This window comes from Phascolarctos cinereus, unplaced genomic scaffold (genome assembly GCF_003287225.1).
Source record: "Phascolarctos cinereus isolate Bilbo 61053 unplaced genomic scaffold, phaCin_HiC Scaffold_5;HRSCAF=322, whole genome shotgun sequence".
Classification (NCBI taxonomy): Eukaryota; Metazoa; Chordata; class Mammalia; order Diprotodontia; family Phascolarctidae; genus Phascolarctos; species Phascolarctos cinereus.
This window is the reverse complement of record NW_027555958.1, coordinates 435,099,614-435,122,988: the sequence shown is the minus strand read 5'-3', so window position 1 is coordinate 435,122,988 and position 23,375 is coordinate 435,099,614. Positions and strand designations below refer to the sequence as shown.

Genomic DNA, 23,375 nt, shown 5'->3' with positions numbered 1-23,375 from the left:
CCAGGGGCGTGGCCGGGGCGTGGCCCGTGTCCCTCGTGACTGTCCCGTCCGCGCTACGGCTGGCTCCTGAGCTCCGGGGGTCTGCGGAGAAGGACGATGTCTGGACGCCCCGCGCTGGGGGGCCTGGCCTGGGCCTGGGCGCTGCTGCTGGGCCTCTACACCCCCTCCCCCCAACCCGCTTCCGCCGACCCCTGCCCGTGCGACGAGCCCGCGCTCTGCCGCCCCGTGCGCGGCCGCCGCGACTTCGAGGTCAGCGGGAGGTCACGTGTCCCTCGGGGGGGGCGAGGCTGCGGGGGAGGGAGGAGGTGCGCTGGGAGCTGGCCTGCCCAACCCCCACCCCGCGTGTCGCAGAGGAGGAAACTGAGGCCCAGACTGGGAGGGCCCCCAGAAGCCACCCACACCCCCTCCCCCATCTCAGAGGAGGAAACTGAGGCCCAGAAAGAAATGACTCCCATTGAACATGATGACCAGTGGATGCCAACTATTGAAAGCGATTTTCATTGTAGAAGCAAGGAAACAGACCCAGGGAGCGGTCAGGGACCTTAGGAGGGATGCAGGGGACCCAGTCCTTCATTTAACACACTAGATTAGGAAAGGGGCTTTGGAATGTGCAGGTGACGGTCATCTGGTCTGGCCTCCTCATCTTATCCAAGAGGAGCCTGAACCCCAGAGAGATAAAGTGACTTGTTTGGGGTCCATCACCTCCCCCCACACACACACACACTCTGAATTTTAAACCCTGGTCTTGTGACTCCCAGTGTACCCTTCCCTACTCGGGAGCTGTGTCTCTGCCTCCATAGAGGGAATGTTTTCTTACGAATCCTCAATCTGTCTCAGCCTTCCATCCCCAGGTGACACTGAAGGAGGGGATGGTTGCAGGCAGATGACGATTCCAAAGGTTCAGTCTTTTGGATTATGTCATCGAGGCTGGTTTGTGTCTCCTCTCTGACAAGACAGCTAATTGGGTTACCTGAAGAATGAGGACCTGGTCTGGCAGCAGAACTCCAATGGTCCATGGGAAGGCGCAGTCTCCCTACCCCCTTCTTCCCCTCACCATTTATCCTGACCATGCTTTTCTGCTGCCCCAGTCTCAACTCCCTTCTCCCCAGCATCTGTATTTATTCCAGATTGGCTAAATTCATCCCCTGAATGCCTGGCTTTGGACGAAGACACCTCCCCTTATTGCTTAGGGTGTTGATGGATTGTCGATTCTGCCACAGGACAGCGTAGAGAACAGGTTCAAGGTTCAGGTCCCTGGTTGCGAATCCCAGCTTTGCCGGTGTCTGGGACCTTGGGCAAGAAACTAGACTCCTCTGGGCCCCCCAAGTCTCCTCATCCATAAAATGAGGCCACTGGACTAAAGGACCTCCAAGAACCCTTCCAGCTCCAAAGTTTATGATCCTAATGTGTGTCTCTCTAAAATACTCGAGGCTGGTACCAGGAATTTGTTATTCTCTCAGTGAGGTTGAAAGGCCAAGTCTGAAGGACAGCCTAGGGTAGAGATGTACCATCTAAGTAATCTAATATGACATTACCGAACATTGATTCTGTCAATGGGCATTAAAATCACCTGTAAACAAAATTTTTATAACTTGCTTAAGAGACAAGAGTTGGTGAATGTTTAACTATTACTGGAAACACTGTAGTCTGGGAAGCACAGCTTTATTAAATACTAAGTGATGTTGATCTGTATCATCAATTTCCCAGATATCAACTCCTTCTGGGTAACTTTTCCAGGACACTAAAAGGCCACTGACCCCAAAGCACATTTCATTAGTTTAAGCAGCAGTTGCAGGCTTCCTGAAAAAGAATAATTAAAATAAATGAAATTTATGTTTATGGTAAATTACTCTTTCCTCTTATTAGGTTCTTAATTTGAAGCCTTTAGTACCAGAATTAGATTAGACATTTCTCTTTTGTGTCATCCTTTTTCCTTCCAGGTTAAAATCAAACTCAGGTCATTTTTTTAAAGTTTTGTGGTATAAATTATCAGCCTTATCTTGTTCTCTTATCATGGGAGCACTTTTACTCTAGTTATGGTGCTACTCCCAGGTCCCATTATGGCCTTGAGTTTAGACAACCCTGGGTTTTGGAGGTGTGGTCACCTGAGTAAATACATACATATATACATATATTCAATTAATTAATTAATTGTATCATTTTAAAAAAATGTTTGAGTTCCAAATTCTCATCCTCTCTCCCCTCCCCCTTAGAAGGCAAGCAATTTGATGTCAATTAGAGCATATATATTTTAGAAAGGGACCAGCCTAGCTGAATATGGAAAGGGTGATCACCTGGTTGACCATATAGCAATGGATTTTTACAGCCCAGCATCCTCAAAGATCTTCCACTAAGTCAGTGAAGGATTGTGACCAGCGGAGGGAGTATGCACACCAGGGAAATCATATATCCTACAGGTATAAATTTAACCTCTTAAGTGCATTCCCTGCAATGGGTCTTAAAAAGTGGTGCACCATTATGGTTTCATTTAAGTTTGAATTATAATAAGTCTGTGGCTGTTCTCCTGATTAAAAAAAAAAAGGGGGGGGGACACAAAGGGACCACACTATGTAGCTTCCTATGGTAAGCTTGATTTCACTTTCTGGGAAAATTCTGATTAAAAAGATGGTTACTGGGAAAGCTAGGTGGCACAGTGGATAGAGCACCAGCTCAGGAGTCAGGAGGACTTGAGTTCAAATCCAGCCTCAGACATGTAACATTACTAGCAGTGTGACTCTGGGCAAGTCACTTAACCCCAATTGCCTCAAGAGGGGGAAAAAAAAGATGCTTACTGAATGGCAAGAGTCCACAAGGCTTCAATCAAGAGCAGGTCATGCCAGACTAACCTTTATTCCCTTTTTTGATAGGGTTATTAAACTAGCAGAACAGGGTAGTGAAGGGATGCTATAGATACAGTTTACCTAGATTTTATCAAATATTTTGTTATTAGAGTATCTCATACTATTCTAAGAGAATAGATGGGAGGATATGAATTAGATGATAATTCAGACTCAAAGAACAGTCATTAAAGGGTCAACATGGAACATGGCAGGTCTTCAGCGTAGTGTCCCTCAGATCTGTGTCTATTTGTGTGCTGTGTTAAGACTTTTATCAATGGCTTGGATAAAGATGGCACGCTCATCAAATTTTGGGGAGACATAAACATGAGGGGGACAGTTAACATACCAGATGACATAATCCAAAAAGATCTGGACATACTAGAGACCTGCATTCAGATTAAACCCTAGAATCAGATTAAATCTGACAGGGATAGAGGTGAAGTCTTGAGTTTGTGAATTTGATCTTTTGAACTTCTGTAAAGGATGGTGAAGATGTTATTGTTAGATAAGCTGACTGAAAAATATCTAGGGGTTGAGTAGACTAAAAGCTCAATGTCAGTCATCTATGGGATCAGTTGTGGGCCGGGAGAGCGTGCCAGAATAAGGAGGTGACAAATTCTCTGGATTCTACCTTGGTGAGACAGCATTTGGAGGATTGTGTTTAGTTTTGAATGGTAAATTAATAAATTTAAATAATAATATGTTGATTGATTGATTGATTGATTGATGGTTTTGTGTACCACAATTTTTAAAGGACATTGATAAACTGGATCAAACAGAAGAGCAGCCAGGATAGTAAAGGGCCTTGAGTCAATGAGGCTTGGTGGAAAGGATTAGGAATATTTAGCCCAGGAAAGAGAAGACTTTTGGGGCTTGGGAGGGGCAAGTGGAAGGTGGCATGAAAAAAGTATTTGGAGGGCGTCTGTCATTCAGTTCAGTAAACCTATGCACCAGGCACTGTTGTTGTTCATCCTTTGTTCTCAGAGAGGACCAATGACATCTAGGTGGCACCATGAATAGAGTGCTGGGTCTGGAGTCAGGAAGATTCATCTTCCTGAGTTCAAATCTAGCCTCAGACACATAGTGATTCATTTCACAAATTCGAATCCTTTTAAAGGGTGATGTGTCTCATTATGTGACCCTGGGCAATTCACTTAACCTTATTTGCTCAGTTTTCTTATCTGTAAAGTGAGCTGGAGAAGGAAATGGCGAACCAACCAAGTATCTTTGCCAAGAAAACACCCAATGGGGTCACAAAGAGTCGGACACAACTGAAACCACTGAAGGACAATCACGTGTCTCTCATGCAGGAAAGAGATGAGACCTATTCCTTTTTGGCCGGAGAGGGCAAAACTAGAAATAACAGGCAGACATTGCAAAGAGGCTAATTTGGGCTTGATGTCAACCTTGTTGATTCCCAACAATTGGAGTTGTCCAAAGGTGAAATGGGCTGTGGTGGGAGGTGGTGGGTTCACCTCCTTGGAACTCTTTGAGCTAAGGTTGGAACAACTGACTACTGAGTGTGTTGCACTGTGGGATCTTTTTAGGAATGAGTTGAAATAGGTGGCTTCCAAAATCTCTCCCCTCTAAATTCTATAGTTTTGCCTTTTCTGTTGGTCTTGACAGGTGTTTGTGTTTGATGTTGGAGGAAAAGCCTGGAAGTTGTATGACTGGTCTCAGATCACAACAGTGGCGGCTTTTGGAAAGTATGACCCTGAACTTTTGTGTTTTGCCCATTCAGAAGGATCCAGGGTGGTGCTAAAAGGTTAGTGACTTATCTTATAGGGACTTCAGGGTAGAATCCATAGAAAGACTGCAAGAATTCAACCTTTGTATAACTTTAAATTTTTTTCTCCTTATGTCTTTATAGTCCTGTCACATTTCTAGGTTTTCTTTCTTTATTCTCACCATCTGATGTTTTCAATAATTACAAAAATTCTCCTAGGATACTGTCTGATTCATTTCACAAATGTGAATCCTTTTAAAGGGTTGTGTAACTCATTATGTGATCCTGAGCACTGTGACTGTATCTAATTAATATAACAACCTTTGTCTAGGCTCTTAGCTGACAGTTTTTCTGTTTTTAAATTATGCTTAGTGTCTGGATGGGTTATTTTGTAAATTAATGAGATATAGACTCTGTTCTCTTGGTACATCATTTCTTCATGTGGAGAACTCTCAAAGGAGAGTAACTATTCCAGAATATTATGTGGTGTCCTTAAAGGACTTTGATCTCACGAAGTTCTGGGGATTGTAAAACAAATGTCATTAAGGAGTGGAACTTTTTTTTGGCTAAATATGTATTTCTTCCGTAGGAGATGTTCCCTTAAAGGATATCGTTGAGCCTACTTTCAGAGAAGCCTGGATAGCGAAACAACTCACATTGGCCAAAAAACAATACATGGATGGAATTAATATAGACATAGAACAAGAAGTTGAAGAGTCATCCCCTGAATATTATGCCTTGACAGCTTTAGTTAAAGAAACGACAGAAGCCTTCCATCGGGAAATTGAGGGATCACAGGTGAACACAAATCCTATTTTAATTTTGGAAATCCAGCAACTACTTAGTCAAGCCCAGACAGCCATTCCCTTTTTCGGGATGAGCTATAGAATCTCACCTTAGTCTGACAAAGGAGGAAGGTGTTTGGTCTGTGGACAGGGAGTAACAAGGAAAAAAGGGAGGTACCCAGTGCAGGGGCAACATGCCTGAGAGAGAGCCAGATTTGGAGCTAGGAAGACCTAGGTTGGAATCCTGCCTCACATACCCACCGCCTGGCTGCTTTTCTCAGAGATGTAAACTCTCCATGCTACTTTTCTCAGAAGGTCATTATACTGTGAGTTAAGGGTTTCTCTTGCTCCATAGGTAGGCATGGTATTATGTGCCAAGGGGACCAGAGTTGATGGGACCCATTCTGTGTGACAGATTATAACTATGTTAAGGTGTCTCCTCTCTGACTGCCAGCAGCACCAAACTCAATTGTACTATCATCATAAACATTTAGTGAGTCCCTACTGTGGCAAGGTACTCTAAGGACCATAAAGAGCTGTGTCTTCTCCTTAAGGAGTTTATAATCTGGTTGGGAGGAATAGGACACACACTTTAAAATGTAACTAACAAGGCCAGGTAGATGAATAGTGCAGGCAGTAAGTCCGAAATATCAGAGCAAGTGATCCTTTCTATGCCCAGGATGCTCCAGTCTCAGATTCAAGTTGAACCTTGAAGAACAAGTGGGTTTAGGTAAACTGAGTAGGAAGAGAGAAGTTCTGAGTGGAGGAAAACAATATAGCTGCCATGAAAGTAGCTAGCATTTATGAAGCGCTTTAAGGTTTTCTGGGAGCATCACAAATATCATGTTACAGTAACCCTGGGAGGTAAGGGCTATTGTTATCCCCATTTTTTAGGCGAGGAAACTAAGGCAGACAGAGGTAAAGTGACTTGCCCAGGGTCACATAGCTAGTCCTCCTGACTCTTAGTCCAGGGCTCTATCCACTGAACCACCTAGACAGTGTCAACAAAGGCCTAGAGGTAGAATACACCAATATATGGAATACCATGGGCAGACTGTTGCCATTGGCTTGCATAGTGGGTTTGCATTTAGAGAGTGAGGTTGAGAGGGGGAGATTAGGTTCAATTTGGGGGAATTTGCAGTCCTGAAGATTTTTTAATTGGGTGAGTAACTTCTTAGAGAGCTGTATTTTAGGAATGTTGTTCTGTGACTATTTTGAATGTTGGGGAGTGGCAAGGGATTTTAAGCTGAGGGGCAGACAAAGCTTAAAAGGGTCCTGGTGTCTCCACGGAATGTCAGCTTGAGGACAGGGACTGACTAGTAGTACTCTCTGTGTCCAGGATGCTCCAACCTTGGACTTAAGTTGAACCTTAAAGAAAGAAGGGATCTAAGTACAGTTGTTTGAGGTACATAGTTGGTGCTCAATAAATGTTGAATAAAATGGAAATGACCAACGGGATGAAGGCCCAGACCAAGGGAGTAGCACTCAGATTGAACAAGGACAAGACTTCCCCGAAAGTGGCCTCTGATGATCTTACGAGGAAGACAAAGGCATTTTCAGAACTGTTTTTTAAGTTCTTCTGAACAATCTAGTTTGAAACCTGAACTGTATACACATTGTAGATGGCTCTTCTTGTCTTGGCCAGTTCCTAGCTGAGCAAGAGCCTCTGCAGATCCTCATCCTTTTCTAGGCTTATGTGGTGTTTCTTCCCCACAGGTCACTTTTGATGTCGCCTGGTCTCCAAACTGCATAGACGAGAGATGCTACAATTACAGTGGAATTGCCGAATCCTGTGATTTCCTCTTTGTGATGTCTTATGATGAACAAAGTCAGATCTGGACAGAGTGTATTGCAGCAGCCAATGCTCCCTATAACCAGACCTTAATAGGTAAGGACCTAGGAAAAGGTTGCTCACTGACAACATTATTCCTCGTGCTTCAAGTGCTAAAGGATTTTTTGGATTTTCTGTTTCATCTATATATCCTTTCTGTGTTGATGCTTTCTTGAAACAGGTAGGCTGCTTGTTGCTAGAAAATTTGTAAATAGTTATTTTTGGCACTTGGATTTTAAAGCTCATGTAGGGAAACTACTCTATTGGCTTGAATAGAGACCGTTCCCTTTGCTCTTAAAATGAGATTATTTCACTATTAAAGCTTTGAACTACACTAAAACTTTTGGGACACCTGTATAAGGGTAGGGACTATGTCTTATTCTCCTTCTCCTCCCTTACAGCATAATACTTTGTGTATTCTGGTAAGTCAGGAAATACTTGTTGAATAGAAACTGAATTGACTTAAAATATAAAGTTAAAGAAGTAATATTGTATTGGCAGTAGACATAGTATTCAACCTGGCAAATAACCAACTAATGGTCCAATTTCAAAAAGTATCACTTACACATAAGAACAGGATTACACTTAGAATAAATTGGGGGCGGGGGAATGTCTGTGAATGAGTTGACTGGTCAGTGAATGGTGAAATCCTTTATTAGTTTGATTTTCTGAGTATAAAATCCGTTTCAATCATCTACATTTTACCAAATACCTTCATTGGAGTTTGAACAAATTAACAAAGCAGGGACAGTAGTACATCTCTCATTTAATTTTGAAACCTGAAGAGGGGCTTGAATAAGGCTCCATGGACGAGGTATTCATGGATCAGAAGTCAACAGGTGAAAAGATGAAAGGGAGAGAGGACATGCCAGGCATAGGCAACACACTGAGCAAAAGCCTGGAGAATACAGTGCTTGTTCACAGGGCAGACAGTCGTCCTGTTTGACTGGGGGAGAGGCAACTTAATTTATCTTTCTAATGATGTTATAGAAATGACAGCTCAAAGTGAACCTTAGTAGTCACTTAGTCCAGTCCCCTCGTCTACAGCTGAGAAAATTGAGGCCAAGGTAGAAGGAAGGACTTAGGTGAAGTTGCACAAGACGCAAGCTGACATGGAAACCCAGGCCTGGTTGTAATTCTAAAGTTTTTCCCCTAGTTTTTCCATTGGAAGCCAGATGCTGGCCAAGAAGGGAGCATGGTAATTCGAACACTTCATCTACACACACACACACACACACACACACACACACACACACAATTTATTGATTAAGATGGTGCCTAGATTCACTTGAAATCATCATTTCCCAAAGATTCAACTTGCTAGCCATATCTGATACTTGAGAATGAAGACTGCCAGAGGGAGATGTTTTACAAGTCAGTAGACAGGGTTTGAGTGCTTTCCTGTAATGTTTTATTCTTCCTAGAACGTGAGTATTTTAGTTTATTTAAGTCAGTATTCTGCAGGGGTTTTTTTGAGTAGACTAATGAAATTTAATCTCATTTTTATGAATTTTTTTTCTATTCAAAGAGAAGTTTTTAAAAAAATGAGACAAGAAGGAATTGATCATTATTATGGAACTACATCTAAAAGGTCACTTTAGGCAAATACAGTATTATTAATTTGCATATACAGTACCCCTTTTGACATCCCTAGGTTTTTAGCTGTTGGAGAACTTGTGGTTATAATGTCAAGATAGCATGGGTTTTATTGTGTCTTTTCTTTTTAATTAGGATATGAAAGCTATCTCAAGATGAATATTGACCCTAAGAAACTTGTAATGGGTGTTCCCTGGTATGGCTATGATTATCATTGCCTGAATTTATCTGAGGTAAGACCACTTTGTTTCATATCAATTCCAGGTTATTCTCCTTTCTATTCTCATATTATCTACCTTTTCTGTGTGCTTTCTTTCACAAAAAGTAAATAAAACTTATTAATTTATTTATTTTTAGTTTTCAATATTCACTTCCAGAAGATTTTGAGTTTTAAATTTTCTCTACCTCCCTTCCTTCCCCCCTCCCCAAGATGGCATGCAATCTGATATAGGCTGTACAGATACATTCATATTAAACATATTTTCACATTAGTCATGTTGTAGAGAATTAGAACCAATGGGAGGAATCACGAGAAAGAAGAAACAAAAAAAAAGGAGCAAATAGTATGCTTCGATCTACATTCAGACTCCATAGTTCTTTCTCTGGATTCCACATATGGTTTTAAGCGGAGTAGCTTGAGTTTCTAGAGGACAGATCATGGCATGATAGATTTTTTAAAAATCGACTGCACAAGGAGAAGGTGGGAGGAGGCAGATTTAGACAGCTGAACTGAGAGAGAAAGCTGGGGGTTTTTTTGATGGACTGCAAGGGCAGTGGGAGTGCACAGTGTGATATGACTGCCAAATAAAACTAACTGCTCGTGTATTACATTAAGGGCGACAGAGATCCAGGAATAAGAAGATGATGGTCCCATTGTATCCTGCCCTGTTCAAACCACATCTGAGAGAATTTGTTCAGTTCTGGACACTAGGAAGTTTAGGAAAGATATGGCTAAGCTGGAGGGCATCCAACGTGGAGGGCAACTAAGATCAATTAGTCAGTCACTCAACATTTATTAAGCACCTACGATGTGCTGGGCATTGTGCTAAGCACTGAGGAGACCACCTCTCCCCCCACAAAAAGGCAAAAAGAGCTTTCAGTTCCCTTGATATAAGGATTGGTTGAAGGATCTGGAGTCATTTGACCCAGAGAAGACTCGGAGGGGCTATGTGAGTTGTTTCAGTTCTGTGAAGAGTAGTCATGTGAAAGAGAGGGTATACTGGTTCTGCTTGGTCCCCAAGGAGGGAGCAGATTTAGGTAATTCTCCGTAAGTGACATGGGCCCTTGGAATCTACTCATTTTCATTTTAGGGGAAAAAAAGCTTAATTTCACAATTACACCTATCCCGAGCATCAGTATTAATCAGATTTCCAAGCTTATCTTTCTGGGAATTTGTACTTAGTTCAGAGTAATTGACGCTCAAGTTCTTGCTTGTCACCAGGATCATGTCTGCACTCTTCCCAAAGTGCCTTTCCGTGGGGCACCATGTAGTGATGCTGCAGGCCGCCAGGTGACCTATAAGGCCATCATGGATCAAGTGAATAGTTCCATTTCTGGAAGCCAGTGGAATACCCAACAGCAGGCTCCGTATTATAACTACAAGGTAAGACATTTTAAGTCAATATATATTATTTATTGTAGTGTGTATTCATGTAAGAACTTACTAGATATTTCATACACTAAAATAACTGATGTAAATTATTTTAGTGTATGAAATATGATGTCTATCTTCCTTAAAGACACTGGAATCCCAACCCTGGGCAAAAGAGGACTTTCAGTTTCCTGCTTAGTAATTCAAGCTATTTGAAAGTTGCATAATTTTATGATATTCACCATTTTAAACGATGATCAAAAATTCACAGATCTTAGCAGCAGTTACTAGCCTTTTTTAATTGGCATAAAGTTGGCTATATTTTGAAAGAACTGTTTCCATTAAATTCCTTGTAAGTTGTTGTTTTAACCCTTTGATCCCATACTGTGCTTTTGTTTCACAATGTCAAATAGCTTCTGAGTTTCATCTTGAATGTTGGTCAGATTCAAAGGAAGATGAACCAAAGTTTTGGTTCTTAATCTGCAGAATTAATTAAGCCTTTGCCTTTCAGCCATAAATTCTGCATATTGATTTATGACCTAATATATAAAATATATATTTGCATATAAACATATGGGAATAAATATAATTTATATAAATATATAAGTATTTATAAATACATTTAAATAAATGAAATTTCTATATTAATAAATATTTATATGTAAAGCACATACATATATGATTTTGTGATTTCTGAGATTTTTAATCCTTAATATAAAGTATGAAATAATTAGAGATAAATACAATCCAAAATATGATGAAGTGATGCTACTTTTTCTTTTAACCATGCCAAAACTCACACATCCGAGTTCATATTGTCCTCCAGCTATAGAAGGCTGTATTCCTGTGCTACTACAGACATCCAAAACATTTTGGGAACACTTTTTTTAAAAAATTGCTTTTGAAGACACTTTACTAGTTACTCACCACACCCTCCTCCACAAAACAAACAAATAAACAAACAACTAGTGGTCTCATTTTCCAATCAAAACCATTCTTTCTTGGTCTACTACATTCTCTGCATCCTTTACTTTCACCCTTAGCAATAACCTTCCGCTGCCACACATAGTTGAGCCCGCAGCCTGAGAAGCTCTGCTGGTGCTGGAAGGAGCTAAGACAGCCTAGTAGGGGCTGTCTGAACTGAGGAAGGAGCCCCAGAGCCCCCAGTGAGGGGAACAGGGAAAAGGAGGGGAAAATATGGGGGACAAACTGATTAATAAGCTCCTTTATGGACCATATGTAATAAACTTAGGGGTAATTGGCTGTAAGTTTCAATGAATGCCCATTAACAGTGGTATGGAAAATGACAGAACCACAAAATAACAGAGCCTGTGGTAGTGGTGCCTTCTCTTTTTGGATTTAAGAAATTGTGTTTGGGTTTTTTTCTGTGACTTTATTTTGGTGTTCTGTATTTCCGTATTTGTGTAGGATGCTGATGGCCATTTTCATCAGGTGTGGTATGACAACCCGAAGAGCATTTCTTTAAAGGCGGCATTCGTAAGGGATCATGGCTTAAGGGGCATTGGGATGTGGAATGGGAACTGTCTTGACTACTCTGGGGATGAAGTAGCCAAACAGCAAACTAAAGACATGTGGAGGGCCTTACAGGTAAATGGGTAAAGGAGTAACTAAAAAATGCTGCTCAAAATACACAATTCAGGTCATTCTGTTTGTAGCTATACATCTTATTTCTGGAAAAAATAAATAATTTGTTAACATTTTCTTTCCAAATAGTTCTATTCTGTTCTGAAGCATCTTGATATCTGGTGTACTGATAGAACCAACTGGATTGTCAGCTTAATGCTTTTAAGTTGAATTCCAAACATATATTTTGATCATTTAAGAAACACAAAAGTTGAGAGATGAGTCTATCTTTCAGTATGAAATAATCTTCTTTATTTTGTAAGATGTTTTATCTGTCACTTAATAAACCAGTATTTTCATAATTTTATTATGTTCATGTCTTTTTGTCCATGATATTAGCATCTATGCTTACATATTTATAAACTATGCAGAAAGCTCTAAAACTTTTGTAAAGGGAAACCTAGTTTGCTTAGGACAGATTTTTTTAAAAAATGCCTATTCTCTGAAAAGCAATTCACTCTGTAATTTTATTTGTCCAACAAACCTAATATTAAAATTAATATAGAATGTCTTCTCCTTAGGGCCAATGCATTGTTAAAGGGAGAATGGGATATTGGTTCAGTGATTTCTTCTCTCAAAGTAGCACCTCAGTGCTTTTTGCTTCATCCCAACCTCTAGACTCTAGACTCTAAGATAAAAGATATAGAGTTGGCCCAGATAATTTTAAAAAAAGATAATCTTTTAAACTAGTATGGTGGTGGTACCTAAATTTTCAGCTAAATTATGCTTTTGAGACAGATATTTTCAAGAAGAATTTTATTATTATTAAATTTACTATAGGGATAACTTAGTGGATAATCTGATATTATTCTTATGCTATTCTTGATGAAACAATTCTCCTAAGATCCTTTTCTGTGCATCTGTAATTTATTCATTGACAACCTTATTGCTAAGTTGTTTGTTTTAAATTTACAATATTTTCCCACATTGGGATTTTGCTTCTAATTTTAACCTCATGACGTTAGTTTATGAACTAATATTTCTCTTTCTAAAACACAGTAGTTTAATATTTAGAATTTTCCTAACCCTTTAGCCAGGTTTCAATTCAGAACCCTCTGCTTTTTCAATATGGCAAATTGTAAAGACAACAGCATTATGTTAAATTATTATTTTCATTTTGATAGCACTGGCTGTATAACTGTCTAGGGACATTATAAACCTGTTCCTATGAACCCTGGACTCATACAAATCTAGTCTTTCTTAACTGTTTTTCCTGTTAATCAGAATAAAAGCAGGCAAAATTTGACCATCCTTTCTAGGTCTAGGGCATATAGCAGAATGCCTGGAACATCCAGTCAAAAGGATGATGTTTCATAGTCTATTTTGAATTACTGATGGTTTCTATGCTTCTAAAATATGTTAATAAGACACTTCTTAGATACTCATCCCAGGAGTTTCCTCTTGAGTGCTCCAAATGGTAAACTCAATTTCCTCAGTCTTAGATTCTTAGGCGGCTGTTTAGTTAAAATAAAATATTTATTATTCTTTTAATTATCAAGGTTACATAAAAAAAAAATCAATGTAGCCTTTTGTACCAAGACATGGTGGTTTGCTAAAACTAATAAATGGACCTTTGTTCTTAACTCCTAGATGAATTATCTTAAACCCAGCAATTGAATACTGAAATACTTTACTGTGAAATGAAGTCCAGTCATCTTGAAATACTCAAAAATAACTAAATAATGCCCTGAACAAATTACTTGGCTTTTCACTGCTCTCTCTCTCTTTTTCTCTCTTTCTTCCTTTCTCTCTCTCTTTCTTTCTTTCTTTTTACCAAAGCTACTCTCAAAGTTCATCTTCCAACTTGTGGAGGGGGTGTGATCTGTCTTAGTGGAAGGAGTACCCACTCTGACAAAATCACAGATCCTCAAAGTATTGAAGAAGTATACTGTGCTTAACATTTCCTGAGTCACTTTATAAACTCAATATGAAAATGGAATAGAGACACAAGGCTTATAAAGAAACATTGGCAAGAACAATGGATGGACAGTCTTCAAATAAGTCTAAATATTTTGAAAAATAAGACAGTTCCAAGTAAATACATTTGACTAGGAGCTTAAAGATGCTTTCGTTTTCTTCTGTTCCAGTTCCATTTTTAATGTTCGTATGTCTGAAATTGCTTGTTTTCTCATCTGCAAAAAGAATTGGAAAATGTAAAGGAAGTCTCCCAGATGAGATCTGGGTTGAAATGATTTTAAGCACCTTTCAAAGATTAATTAAATCTCACATTGGCATTCTGAAGGTACTCACAATAATCATGCAGTACAGTAGCTACCATAATTAAGCAGCAGTCCCAGTGGCCTTCTGTGTTCTCATCCCCTAACACCATTGTCCCCTGTCTACTGCCTTTAACTTCCAGGGGACAAAAACTAGGTGGTCGAACAGCAAAATTTTACTATGATATTCATAGCTAGTTCTTAGGCTTCACATAGCATACCAAAATAATAATACATTTTGCTAAAAAAAGAAAAAAATTCTTTATTACAATGAAAGACCAGATACCAATTTTTTATGTTCTCTGCTCAAATTTCAAAATGAGATTTCACTAAAGGACACTACTTTAATAATAATAATGAATAACCAATATTTAGATAGGGCTTTAAGGTTGGCAGAGTGATTTACATATATTATCTCCTGCCCATTTAACATACCAGAAGGTGAAGATTTGTCATTGGAACACACATTGAAATAAATACCAATTAAGTCCTATTTGAATGCCTTATCTTGCCATAGAAGTGGCATTCCCCACGGCCATGTCAGTAGATGAGAAGCTTGGGCATGTACCACCATGTTGGAAAGAGTTTAAGTGTGGGCTTAAAAGGTGAATAACTGACTATTGTCCAAGGACCATCCTTACACAGTTTAGAAACCAGTTGCCAGGTTGGCCACAAAATAATCAAATTTTTGCCCTCAATAAGTCCTGAAAGCCATGGAGGAGCTCTGATCTCCACTGTGGAGGGAATATCCACACCAGTGAAACCAATATAGTATTAAGGTAATACAATGTTACTTAAAATTAGATACAATACCTTTATGGTGTGGGTGGTGCAAGGATCTTTATAAAGAAATTTCTTGATAAATCAATTTGGATAATGGCTCACAATTATTTAAACTTTGAGGTTTCCAAAGTACTTTGCTCGTAATCTCCCCATGAGGTAGATAGTAGAAGTAGTATCCCAATTTTAAAGATCAAGAAACTGATGCTCATGGTGGTTGTGACTTGTCCTTAAGTGTGGCAGTGTTCTATAGTAGATGAGTGGTAGACTTATTGGAAAGTATCCTTACTACCTGTGTGACCATGTGTGAGTCACTTAAACTTTCTGAGTCTCAGTTTCTTCATCTGTAAAATGCAGATAATACAAGTATTACTTAGTTCACAAGGTGATTCTGAAGCTCAAATGAAAATATTATTTTGTAAATTTTAAAGCACTATATGTTTATTGTTATTATTGTTATTTGGTCATTCTGTTGAGTAAAGATCAGCCTAGAACTGAACCCAGGCCTTTTGACTCTAGGATCAGTGCCCTCTTCCATACCACATTGCATTTCATAATATTACAGGCCAGATATTTACAATTTTAACTTTATCTTCCCTGAATGATCGCACTGGTCACTGGTTGACAGACATATAATTGATTTGACCATATCAATTAGTACTGATTATAAGGAAAGACCAATGGTCGGATACAATGTCCTTATATAGAGAGGATCTAAAAAAAAAAAAAGATTTTTTTTCTTCTATAGTCCAGTTATATGCTGGTGCATTTATAAATCAGGAATGTACTGGTTTGGGGTAGCATCAAAAACAGACAAAAGTATATAATTGTATCCTCATGCTTGGGGGTAGCTGGGCAGAGCCATGGATAGAGCACCAGGTCTGGAATCTGGAAGACCTGAGTTCAGGTCAGGCCTCAGACATTTACTAGCGCTGTGACCCTGGGCATTCGAATCACTTAACCCTGTTTGCCTCAGTTTCCTTATCTGTCAAATGAGCTGGAGAAGGAAGTGGCAAACCATTCCAGGATCTTTGTCAAGAAAACTCCAAATGGGGTCATGAAGACTCAGATTTGACTGAACGACTGAACGACAAACACATTCTTAGTCCCTCTTGTTTTAATATTAAGCATTTTAATTCTTTGTAAAATGGTAAACTGAATATACTATATGTGATAATTTTGTATTAGCAAGAATATTTGCTTAAGCTAGAATGCTGCGTTTCACATTTATACTAGTTGACAGGAGCATCTTATGATGATGTTTTAGTTACATGTTAATCACATGTACTCAAAGTAGGTCTAAAATCTCACTTGGCAAAGTTTCCCATTAACCTTTTTCTAGCCTAGAGCATGTTACACACTTAAAAGTAGTAGAACTGCATTTCTTTGAGAAAAAAAAAGTGTTCTATAACTCGGAAGTTTCACTGATTAAGATGGATTTTCTGCCTCAGTCTATGCTAAACAGTGAACATTGACAGCTGGACTTTAATCTTTTTTGGCCAAGTAGGACTATTTAAATAATCTAACACCCAGATTCAGCAGTTTTTTGTTTGTTGGGAAGAGTTAATTTTGCTGGATCACAAAATAATCAACCCTAAGTATCCTCTTATAATACAAGTGTAAAAATATTTTAAGAAATAATTTATATGATGAAAACAAAATTACCTTAATTTCTATCATGAGTTTCATTTTGTCAGTGTCCAGTTTTCTCTTCAGTTGGTCAATTGCATGCTGTACTTCAGTGATCTGGATTATGAGACTATTCTGTGAAATAGACGAGAACACACATTTTTACTTATCCCAGAATCACTGAATTTAGAGCTAGGAGGGCACCTTCAGAGTCATTCAGTCCAACCTTCCTCATTTACAGGTGAAGACAGGTTTAGCGATATCAAATGATTTGTCCAACATGCAGGTACAACCTATCTATAAGATTTTTACTTCTTTATAATTAATTGCTATAATCCTTGACAACCCCTTATGATGCTCTGTTGTCTCTGATTTTGGAATACTTCCATATGTCCCACAGAACTGTTCACTTCTTTCTTTTTTCTTGCTTTGTTGCCAAAGTTAGACTATATCCTCAAAATAAATTGCATCTAAATTAATATTTGGGGTCATTTTTCAGGTTCATTTCCATTTTAGACATGTAACATTTGATGTGATGTGATGTGATATACAAGTGGAAATGTCTACTAAGCCCTTGAAAATATGTGACTGGCAGAAGCAAACACTTCTGAGGAGGGACAGGGTCAAAAGAGAGAATAGAATAAACAGGGGGAGGGATAGGATGAAGGGAAATATAGTTAGTTTCTACAGCATGACTACTATGGAAGTATTTTGCATGTGTAACCTGTATCAAGTTGCTTGCCTTCTCAATGAGGGTGAATGGGGAGAGAGGAAGGGAGAAAATTTGGAACACAAAGTTTTAAAAACAAATGTTAAAAATTGTTTTCACATGCAACTGGGAAATAAGATATACAGGCAATGGGGTATAGAAATCTATCCTGCCCTATAGGAAAATAGAAGGGGAAGGGAGTAAGAGAAGATGGGGGGGTGGAAATAGAAGGGAGGGCAGATTAGGGGAACGGGTATTCAGAAAGCATGCTGTCTTGGGGTTAGAAGAGGGACGAGATGAGGAGAAAATCAGGAACTCAAAATCTTGTGGAAGTGTATGTTGAAAACTAAAAATAAATAAATTAATAGAAAATATATGATTGGAATTCAGAGAAAGTTCAGTTCTTGATGTCTAGATTTGGAAATTGTCCACACAGATGGAAGCTGAAGTTAGGAGAGTTGATGAGTTCTTACAAGGAGAACAGGGTCAAGGATTGAGACTGGTGGAACCCCGACATTTAGGTGATAGGAGAAGGAGCCAGTGAGGAAATGGTAATGTGTTGGGAAAAAAAGTTTAAGAAGACGTGGATGATGAAGGTATCAAATGCTCCAGAGGAAGATCCAAAAGAATAAAGACTAGGAAAAGGTCATTTTATTTAGCAAGTTAGGGAGTCACTGACCTCTCTGAGAAAAATTTCAGGTGCAGGGACATAAGCCATATTCAATATAAATTGCTAATTATGAATCTTGTTGCTTCAGAAGGCAGAGGCCTGAGGTAAAATGATTAATAAAGCAACTATGAAGCATCCTAACTGTTACAGCTTTTCACAGGGGTAAATAGAGGATCTAAGCTATTGCTTAGTACCCTCAACAATTCCCTAAGACTGTAAGTTACAGATAAATTGTTAACCTACATCCATGGTGGGCATTTCCACACCAGAGTATTTCCTATGTAGATGAAATCACAAAGCCCAACCGAAAAAATAACCCAAACTGTAAGACATATGTAGCCATGAACTCTATGTCTCCAGCTCTCTGTATAATTCGGATTTTCAATACTGAATCAAGCAGTTGAATACAAAATGATAAGGATTCTTTTGATTAGGTCAAACTAGTAGGTGAGTCAAAGTCATCAGACTTCATTGTTAGGGCAGGAAGTCATCTGTTTTAAAGGGGAAAAGATCTATGAGGAAAATTGAGTAGAAATGTATGCTAAACTCTCTTAGGCAATTATATCTGTGCGTTTCTGTTCAAATTATGGGAATATAATAACCAAGGCATCACAACCGACCTGATGGTTATGTATTCTGATCTCAGGTGATGCATCTAGAAGGAAATCGATTCCTAAGTTCTGACCTTGCAAACCCAGATTATAAAAATATGACGAGTGGAAGTGTGCAGAAGTGAACAGAAAGCTGGTCTTAGAGTCAGGAGGACCTGAATTCTAGTTCTGCCTCTGACATATACTAGTGTTGATCCAGGCAAGTCCTTTAACTTCTCAGTGAACGACTATATTGCAGAAAAGCAATCCACTAGTATTAGGTTTCCTCATCAAGGTGTTCTCTACACCAATAAAATTGGTATTACCAAAAGGTATTACCTTTTTTTTACAGCAACCAAAGGACCCACCAAAATTCATTGTTCCACAAGAGAAAATATGATTGTTCTGGTTCAAACTAATCAAAGTCAACAAATATTAATTAAGCATCTACTACATGCGGGTCACTGTGAAAATTCTGAAGACACAAGAGAAAAAAATGATACAATCACTGGAGGGCCTCCATTCTACGGGTGGAGTATAAGTGCCAAATCCCCTAGAAGTGATTTGAGGAGGTAGAGGGCGCTTTTAGCTGGGGTAAACAAGGAAGGCTTCACACAGGAGATATTATATGAGTTGAGCCTGAAGGAAAAGAGGTTTCAACAGGCAGAGATAGGAGGGAACAAAGCCCAGGAATAAGGTATGGCCCTTGTGAATGCACAGAGATGGGAGAAGATATCGTCAGTCAGCCTGGAACCTTGCAGATGAATGGAAGGAATGTGACCTAAGACTGTAAAGGCAGAGTGGGGCTACATTATGATAGCCCAAAACACCAGACTAAGGAGTCTGTATTTTATTCCATGGACAAGAGGGAGGCCTGGAAGGTCCTTGGCCAGGAGTGAAAGAGTTGTGCCTGAGCCCTAGGAAATGACTGGTGGCTGTGTTAAACCAGTATCACAGGGGCAGAGTGATAAAGCTCCTAACTGTTTTTAAAGGTGGGGGGGTGGCAATAAGTTTTAGGGACCATTACCCCCTTGATTCTACCGCTTTTTCTCCCATACACAAGATTCCTCCTCAGTGTGCAGGCCCTGCACCAAGGAAGGTGGCTGGAGCCCATTCAGCAAAGGCATGAGCAGGCACTGATAAGGATCAGCACGTTGGGGAAGGAAAACAGGTTGAGCCAAAAGTGTGAGCTCCCTGATGAGGCAAGTTGTGGGGCCTGATCAGCCAGCTCTGTTTCATGCCTCTACATGAGTGACTTCTGAACATTAGTTGGCTTCTAATCCCAACTTTCTGCTTGGGTTCATTTGTTTATTTATTAGTTAATTAATTCATTTGTTTATTACACTTATCTTGTATTTCCTGGAAAGGATCTTTGCCTGTCTTAAACCTAACTCTGTGTTACTGTTCTAGACTTTGAGTGCTAAGACAGTAAATGTGCCCAGCTCGTGATACCTTGTTAATTCTCAAAGGGACTTACACCATCCAACCCAGATGAAATTGCCATCTGAGACTAGTATTTCTGGCTATTGATCTTGGACCACCTGGATAAACTATAGTCCACAGCATTCATTAAACTATTTAATGGAGGATGTAACTGGTAGACATCTGCTGTGAGGAATGAATGGAAAGTGGCCTTACAGACAGAAGAGAGGTAGTCTGGCCTTTGACTCATCCACTTTGGACTGTGCAATCCTCTCACCACCTTGCAGTAATTTATAAGTACCAAACATGTTCATCCGGAATGTCATGGTTTATCCAAAGACATCTTAACATACAAGTTGAAGCCTGGAAAGCATGTGTAATTTTTCAAGGAAGTATGAAGCTGCCACAGGAAGACCATTTTAAAGCCAAACTAGAAAAATACCACTTCCAACAGAATCAATTAGGGATTCTTTGGGCAAATTGTGCTAAGAGATGGAGCTGCAGAAACCCTAATCTTAAGCAGGAGTACTGACCAACAAATCACAGAATCACAGAGTTAGAAGGTACTTTGGAGGTCTTCTAAACCCTCTTCTCCCTGAACAAAAATTGATTCTATAATATAGTTGATAAGTGATCAATCAGCCTTTGATTGATATCCTTCACTTCTGAATACTACTACCTCCTAAGGCAAGTCATTTTTGCTTTTAGATAACCCTAAATTGTTAGGAAGCTGTACATCAGGCCTAAATATGCCTCTCAGCAATTTCCAGTCAACTCAACAAAATTTTATTAAGTGCCTACAATGTGCATGGTGTTTTGCTCAATGCCAGAGATTTTGTTGTTCAGTCATGTCTGACTCTGTGGCTCCCTGGACCATGGCATGCCAGGCCCTTCTATCCTCCACTATCTCTTGGAGTCTATCCAAGCTTATGTTCTTGCTTCCATGACACTATCCATCCATCTCATCCTCTGCCATACCCTTCTCCTTTTGCCTTCAATCTTTCACAACATTGAGATCTTTTCCAGTGAGTCTCATCTTCTCATTATGTGGCCAAAGTATTTAAGCTTTAGCTTCAGTATTTGACCTTCCAGTGAATAGTCTCAATTAATTTCTGTAAGTATTGACTGATTTGATCTCTTTGTTGTCCAAGGACTCTCAAAAGTCTTTTCCAGCACCATAATTCAAAAGCATTGATTCTGCAGCACTCAGCTTCCCTCATAGTCCAATTCTCTCACCCATACATTGCTACTGGAAAAAGCATCCTTTTGACTATACAGACCTTTGTCAACAAGGTCATGTCTCTGCTTTTTAGTATGTTGTCCAGATTTGCCAACAGCTTTCCTTTCAAGTTGCAAGCATCTTTTTATTTAATGGCTGCAGTCACCATCTGAAGTGATATTTGAGCCCAAGAATGTAAAATCTGATACTACTTCCATTTTTCTCCCTCTATTTATCAGGAAGTGATGGGACCAGTTGCCATGATCTTAAGATTTTTTTGGGTTTTTTTAAAATTTTTTTTATATTAAGTTTCAAACCATAGATACAAAGATAAAAACAAAACAATTCCTCCCATCAAGGAGCTTGTAACCTACTAGAATTCTGCTTCCCACATATTGCTCATTTCCACATATTGTTGCTCTCTAGGGCCAAAAATAACAAGTCTGTTCTCTCTGCCACATGACATCTCTTCAAATACATGAAGACAGGGAGCATGTCCCCCCTAAATCTTCTCTACTATACATTAAATACCCCTAGTTGTTTCAACTGATTCTCATCCTGCACAATGTCAAGGCTTGGTCACCTTTATGTGGATGCTCCAAACTTTTGAATGACCTCCCTAAAATATAATAATCATAATTGAACACAATAATGTCACAACCATGCCTGGCTTTTCTCTCCATCTCTATCACAAACTCTAGGATGGAGTGGCCATGGTCACTTCTTTCCAAGGTTCCCATCATTTCTACTGTGTCAGTTCTTCCAGAATAGAAGTTCCCCTCATCTATTCCTCTATCTTTCAAAGGAGGATCTTATTTTTAAGGAAACTGAGAAGGTTTTAGCTGCTCTGTGTTGGCCAGAGATCCAGTAGGTGTCCAGGAAACCGAAGCCCCAATTCCCTACTATAACATATCTCCATCTTAGGCTTTTAGTTTAATTTAGTTGTTTGTTGTGTTTTTTTTTCAAACTCACCTAATGACCACCTTCCTTATCTTGAGATTTTTTTCAAGTTCTAATTATGCCCCACCCACCCACATGCTTACAATAATTTAACCTCCTTCACTGTTAGGCTCCAAACTGAGGAAGACCCAATGTTCTGAGCACGATCAATTTATTGACAAAGCATAAATTTGCCAATAAACAGGGTCTCAGCCCTCTCAGAAAAGCAAAGACCCTGAATGAGGAAGCCAACTCTCTTTCACAGACAAAAGGAGAAGTGTTCAGAGTAGAAGGCAGCATCAGAGATGGGGAAAACAGTATGATTGATTCAAAGCTTATAGTGTCATAGGCATGAGAAACAATATGATTGACTGGAAATTGGAGATGTGGAGCTAGTTACAACTCCTGTCACTAAGAAATGTCCATTCTTTGAGTCCACCTAGGAGGACAGTTTAGTGATAATGGACCAGACTCCTGGCATCCACCTGCATCCTTCAAGGATAATAGATTTCCTTGAGGCAAGAATAGAACAGTGATTAGCAGGAGACCTGAATTTCTAAGTTTAACTCAGAGACAATGAGTGATTTATAGGAAAGCTGAATTTCCAAACTCAACTCTGTGACAAATGAAACATGACTTAGGCAGTCATAAAAATGTCATCAGTGATATAGAATAAAATCAATAACAAAATAGAATCAATTTGATTTTCCCAATTTTCATCACTAAGAAGACTGAGGCCACCCAATATGAACTCCAGGCATTTTCACTTGCCTGGAATTCATATTGGCTGGAATCCTTTCCCTCTTCATCTCTTCCTCCTGGCTTCCTCTTAACTCTCAACTAAAATCCCATTTTCTACAACAAGCCTTTCCTGATCCCCTTTAAAATTAGTCTCTTCTCTCTGTTGATTATTTCCAAAGTATCTTGTATCTACCTTGTTTTCAAGTAGTTGTTTTCATGTTATCTTCTCCATTACACTGTGAGTGCTTTGAACGCAGGAAATGTTTTCTGCCTTTCTTTGTATTTCCAGCACTTGGCATGAGTGGGTACTTAATAAATGCTTATTGACTGGCTGGCTTCAACTCCCCTCCACCATTCTTCAAAATACTTTTGTATCACTTGATATCCAATACTGAAAACTTTGGTGTTGTCTTTGACTCTGCTCTCCCTCACTTCTCCAATTGTCAA

General features: G+C 39.3%; 2 protein-coding genes across 4 annotated transcripts in view; one reads left to right on the top strand and one right to left on the bottom strand.

Annotated features, from left to right (window-relative positions):
• Positions 1–89: 89 nt before the first annotated feature.
• Positions 90–12,315, top strand: CTBS (chitobiase). The gene is made up of 7 exons (XM_020988711.2): positions 90–249; positions 4,467–4,605; positions 5,156–5,364; positions 7,068–7,239; positions 8,914–9,011; positions 10,220–10,381; positions 11,798–12,315. Exons 1-7 carry the CDS (start codon positions 97–99, stop codon positions 11,987–11,989), a joined length of 1,125 nt encoding a protein of 374 aa, XP_020844370.1. The 5' UTR covers positions 90–96; the 3' UTR covers positions 11,990–12,315.
• An 849-nt stretch (positions 12,316–13,164) lies between these two features.
• SPATA1 (spermatogenesis associated 1) overlaps positions 13,165–23,375 on the bottom strand; it is a 76,363-nt gene continuing 66,152 nt past the window's right edge. For all 3 annotated transcript variants that reach the window (XM_020988702.2, XM_020988706.2, XM_078156551.1), the window contains 2 exons: positions 16,675–16,773; positions 13,165–14,145 (listed from right to left, as the gene is read on the bottom strand). In XM_020988702.2, the coding sequence (XP_020844361.2) occupies positions 14,062–14,145; positions 16,675–16,773 (183 nt within the window). In that variant the 3' untranslated portion in view covers positions 13,165–14,061. The remainder of the gene's footprint in view (positions 14,146–16,674; positions 16,774–23,375) is intronic.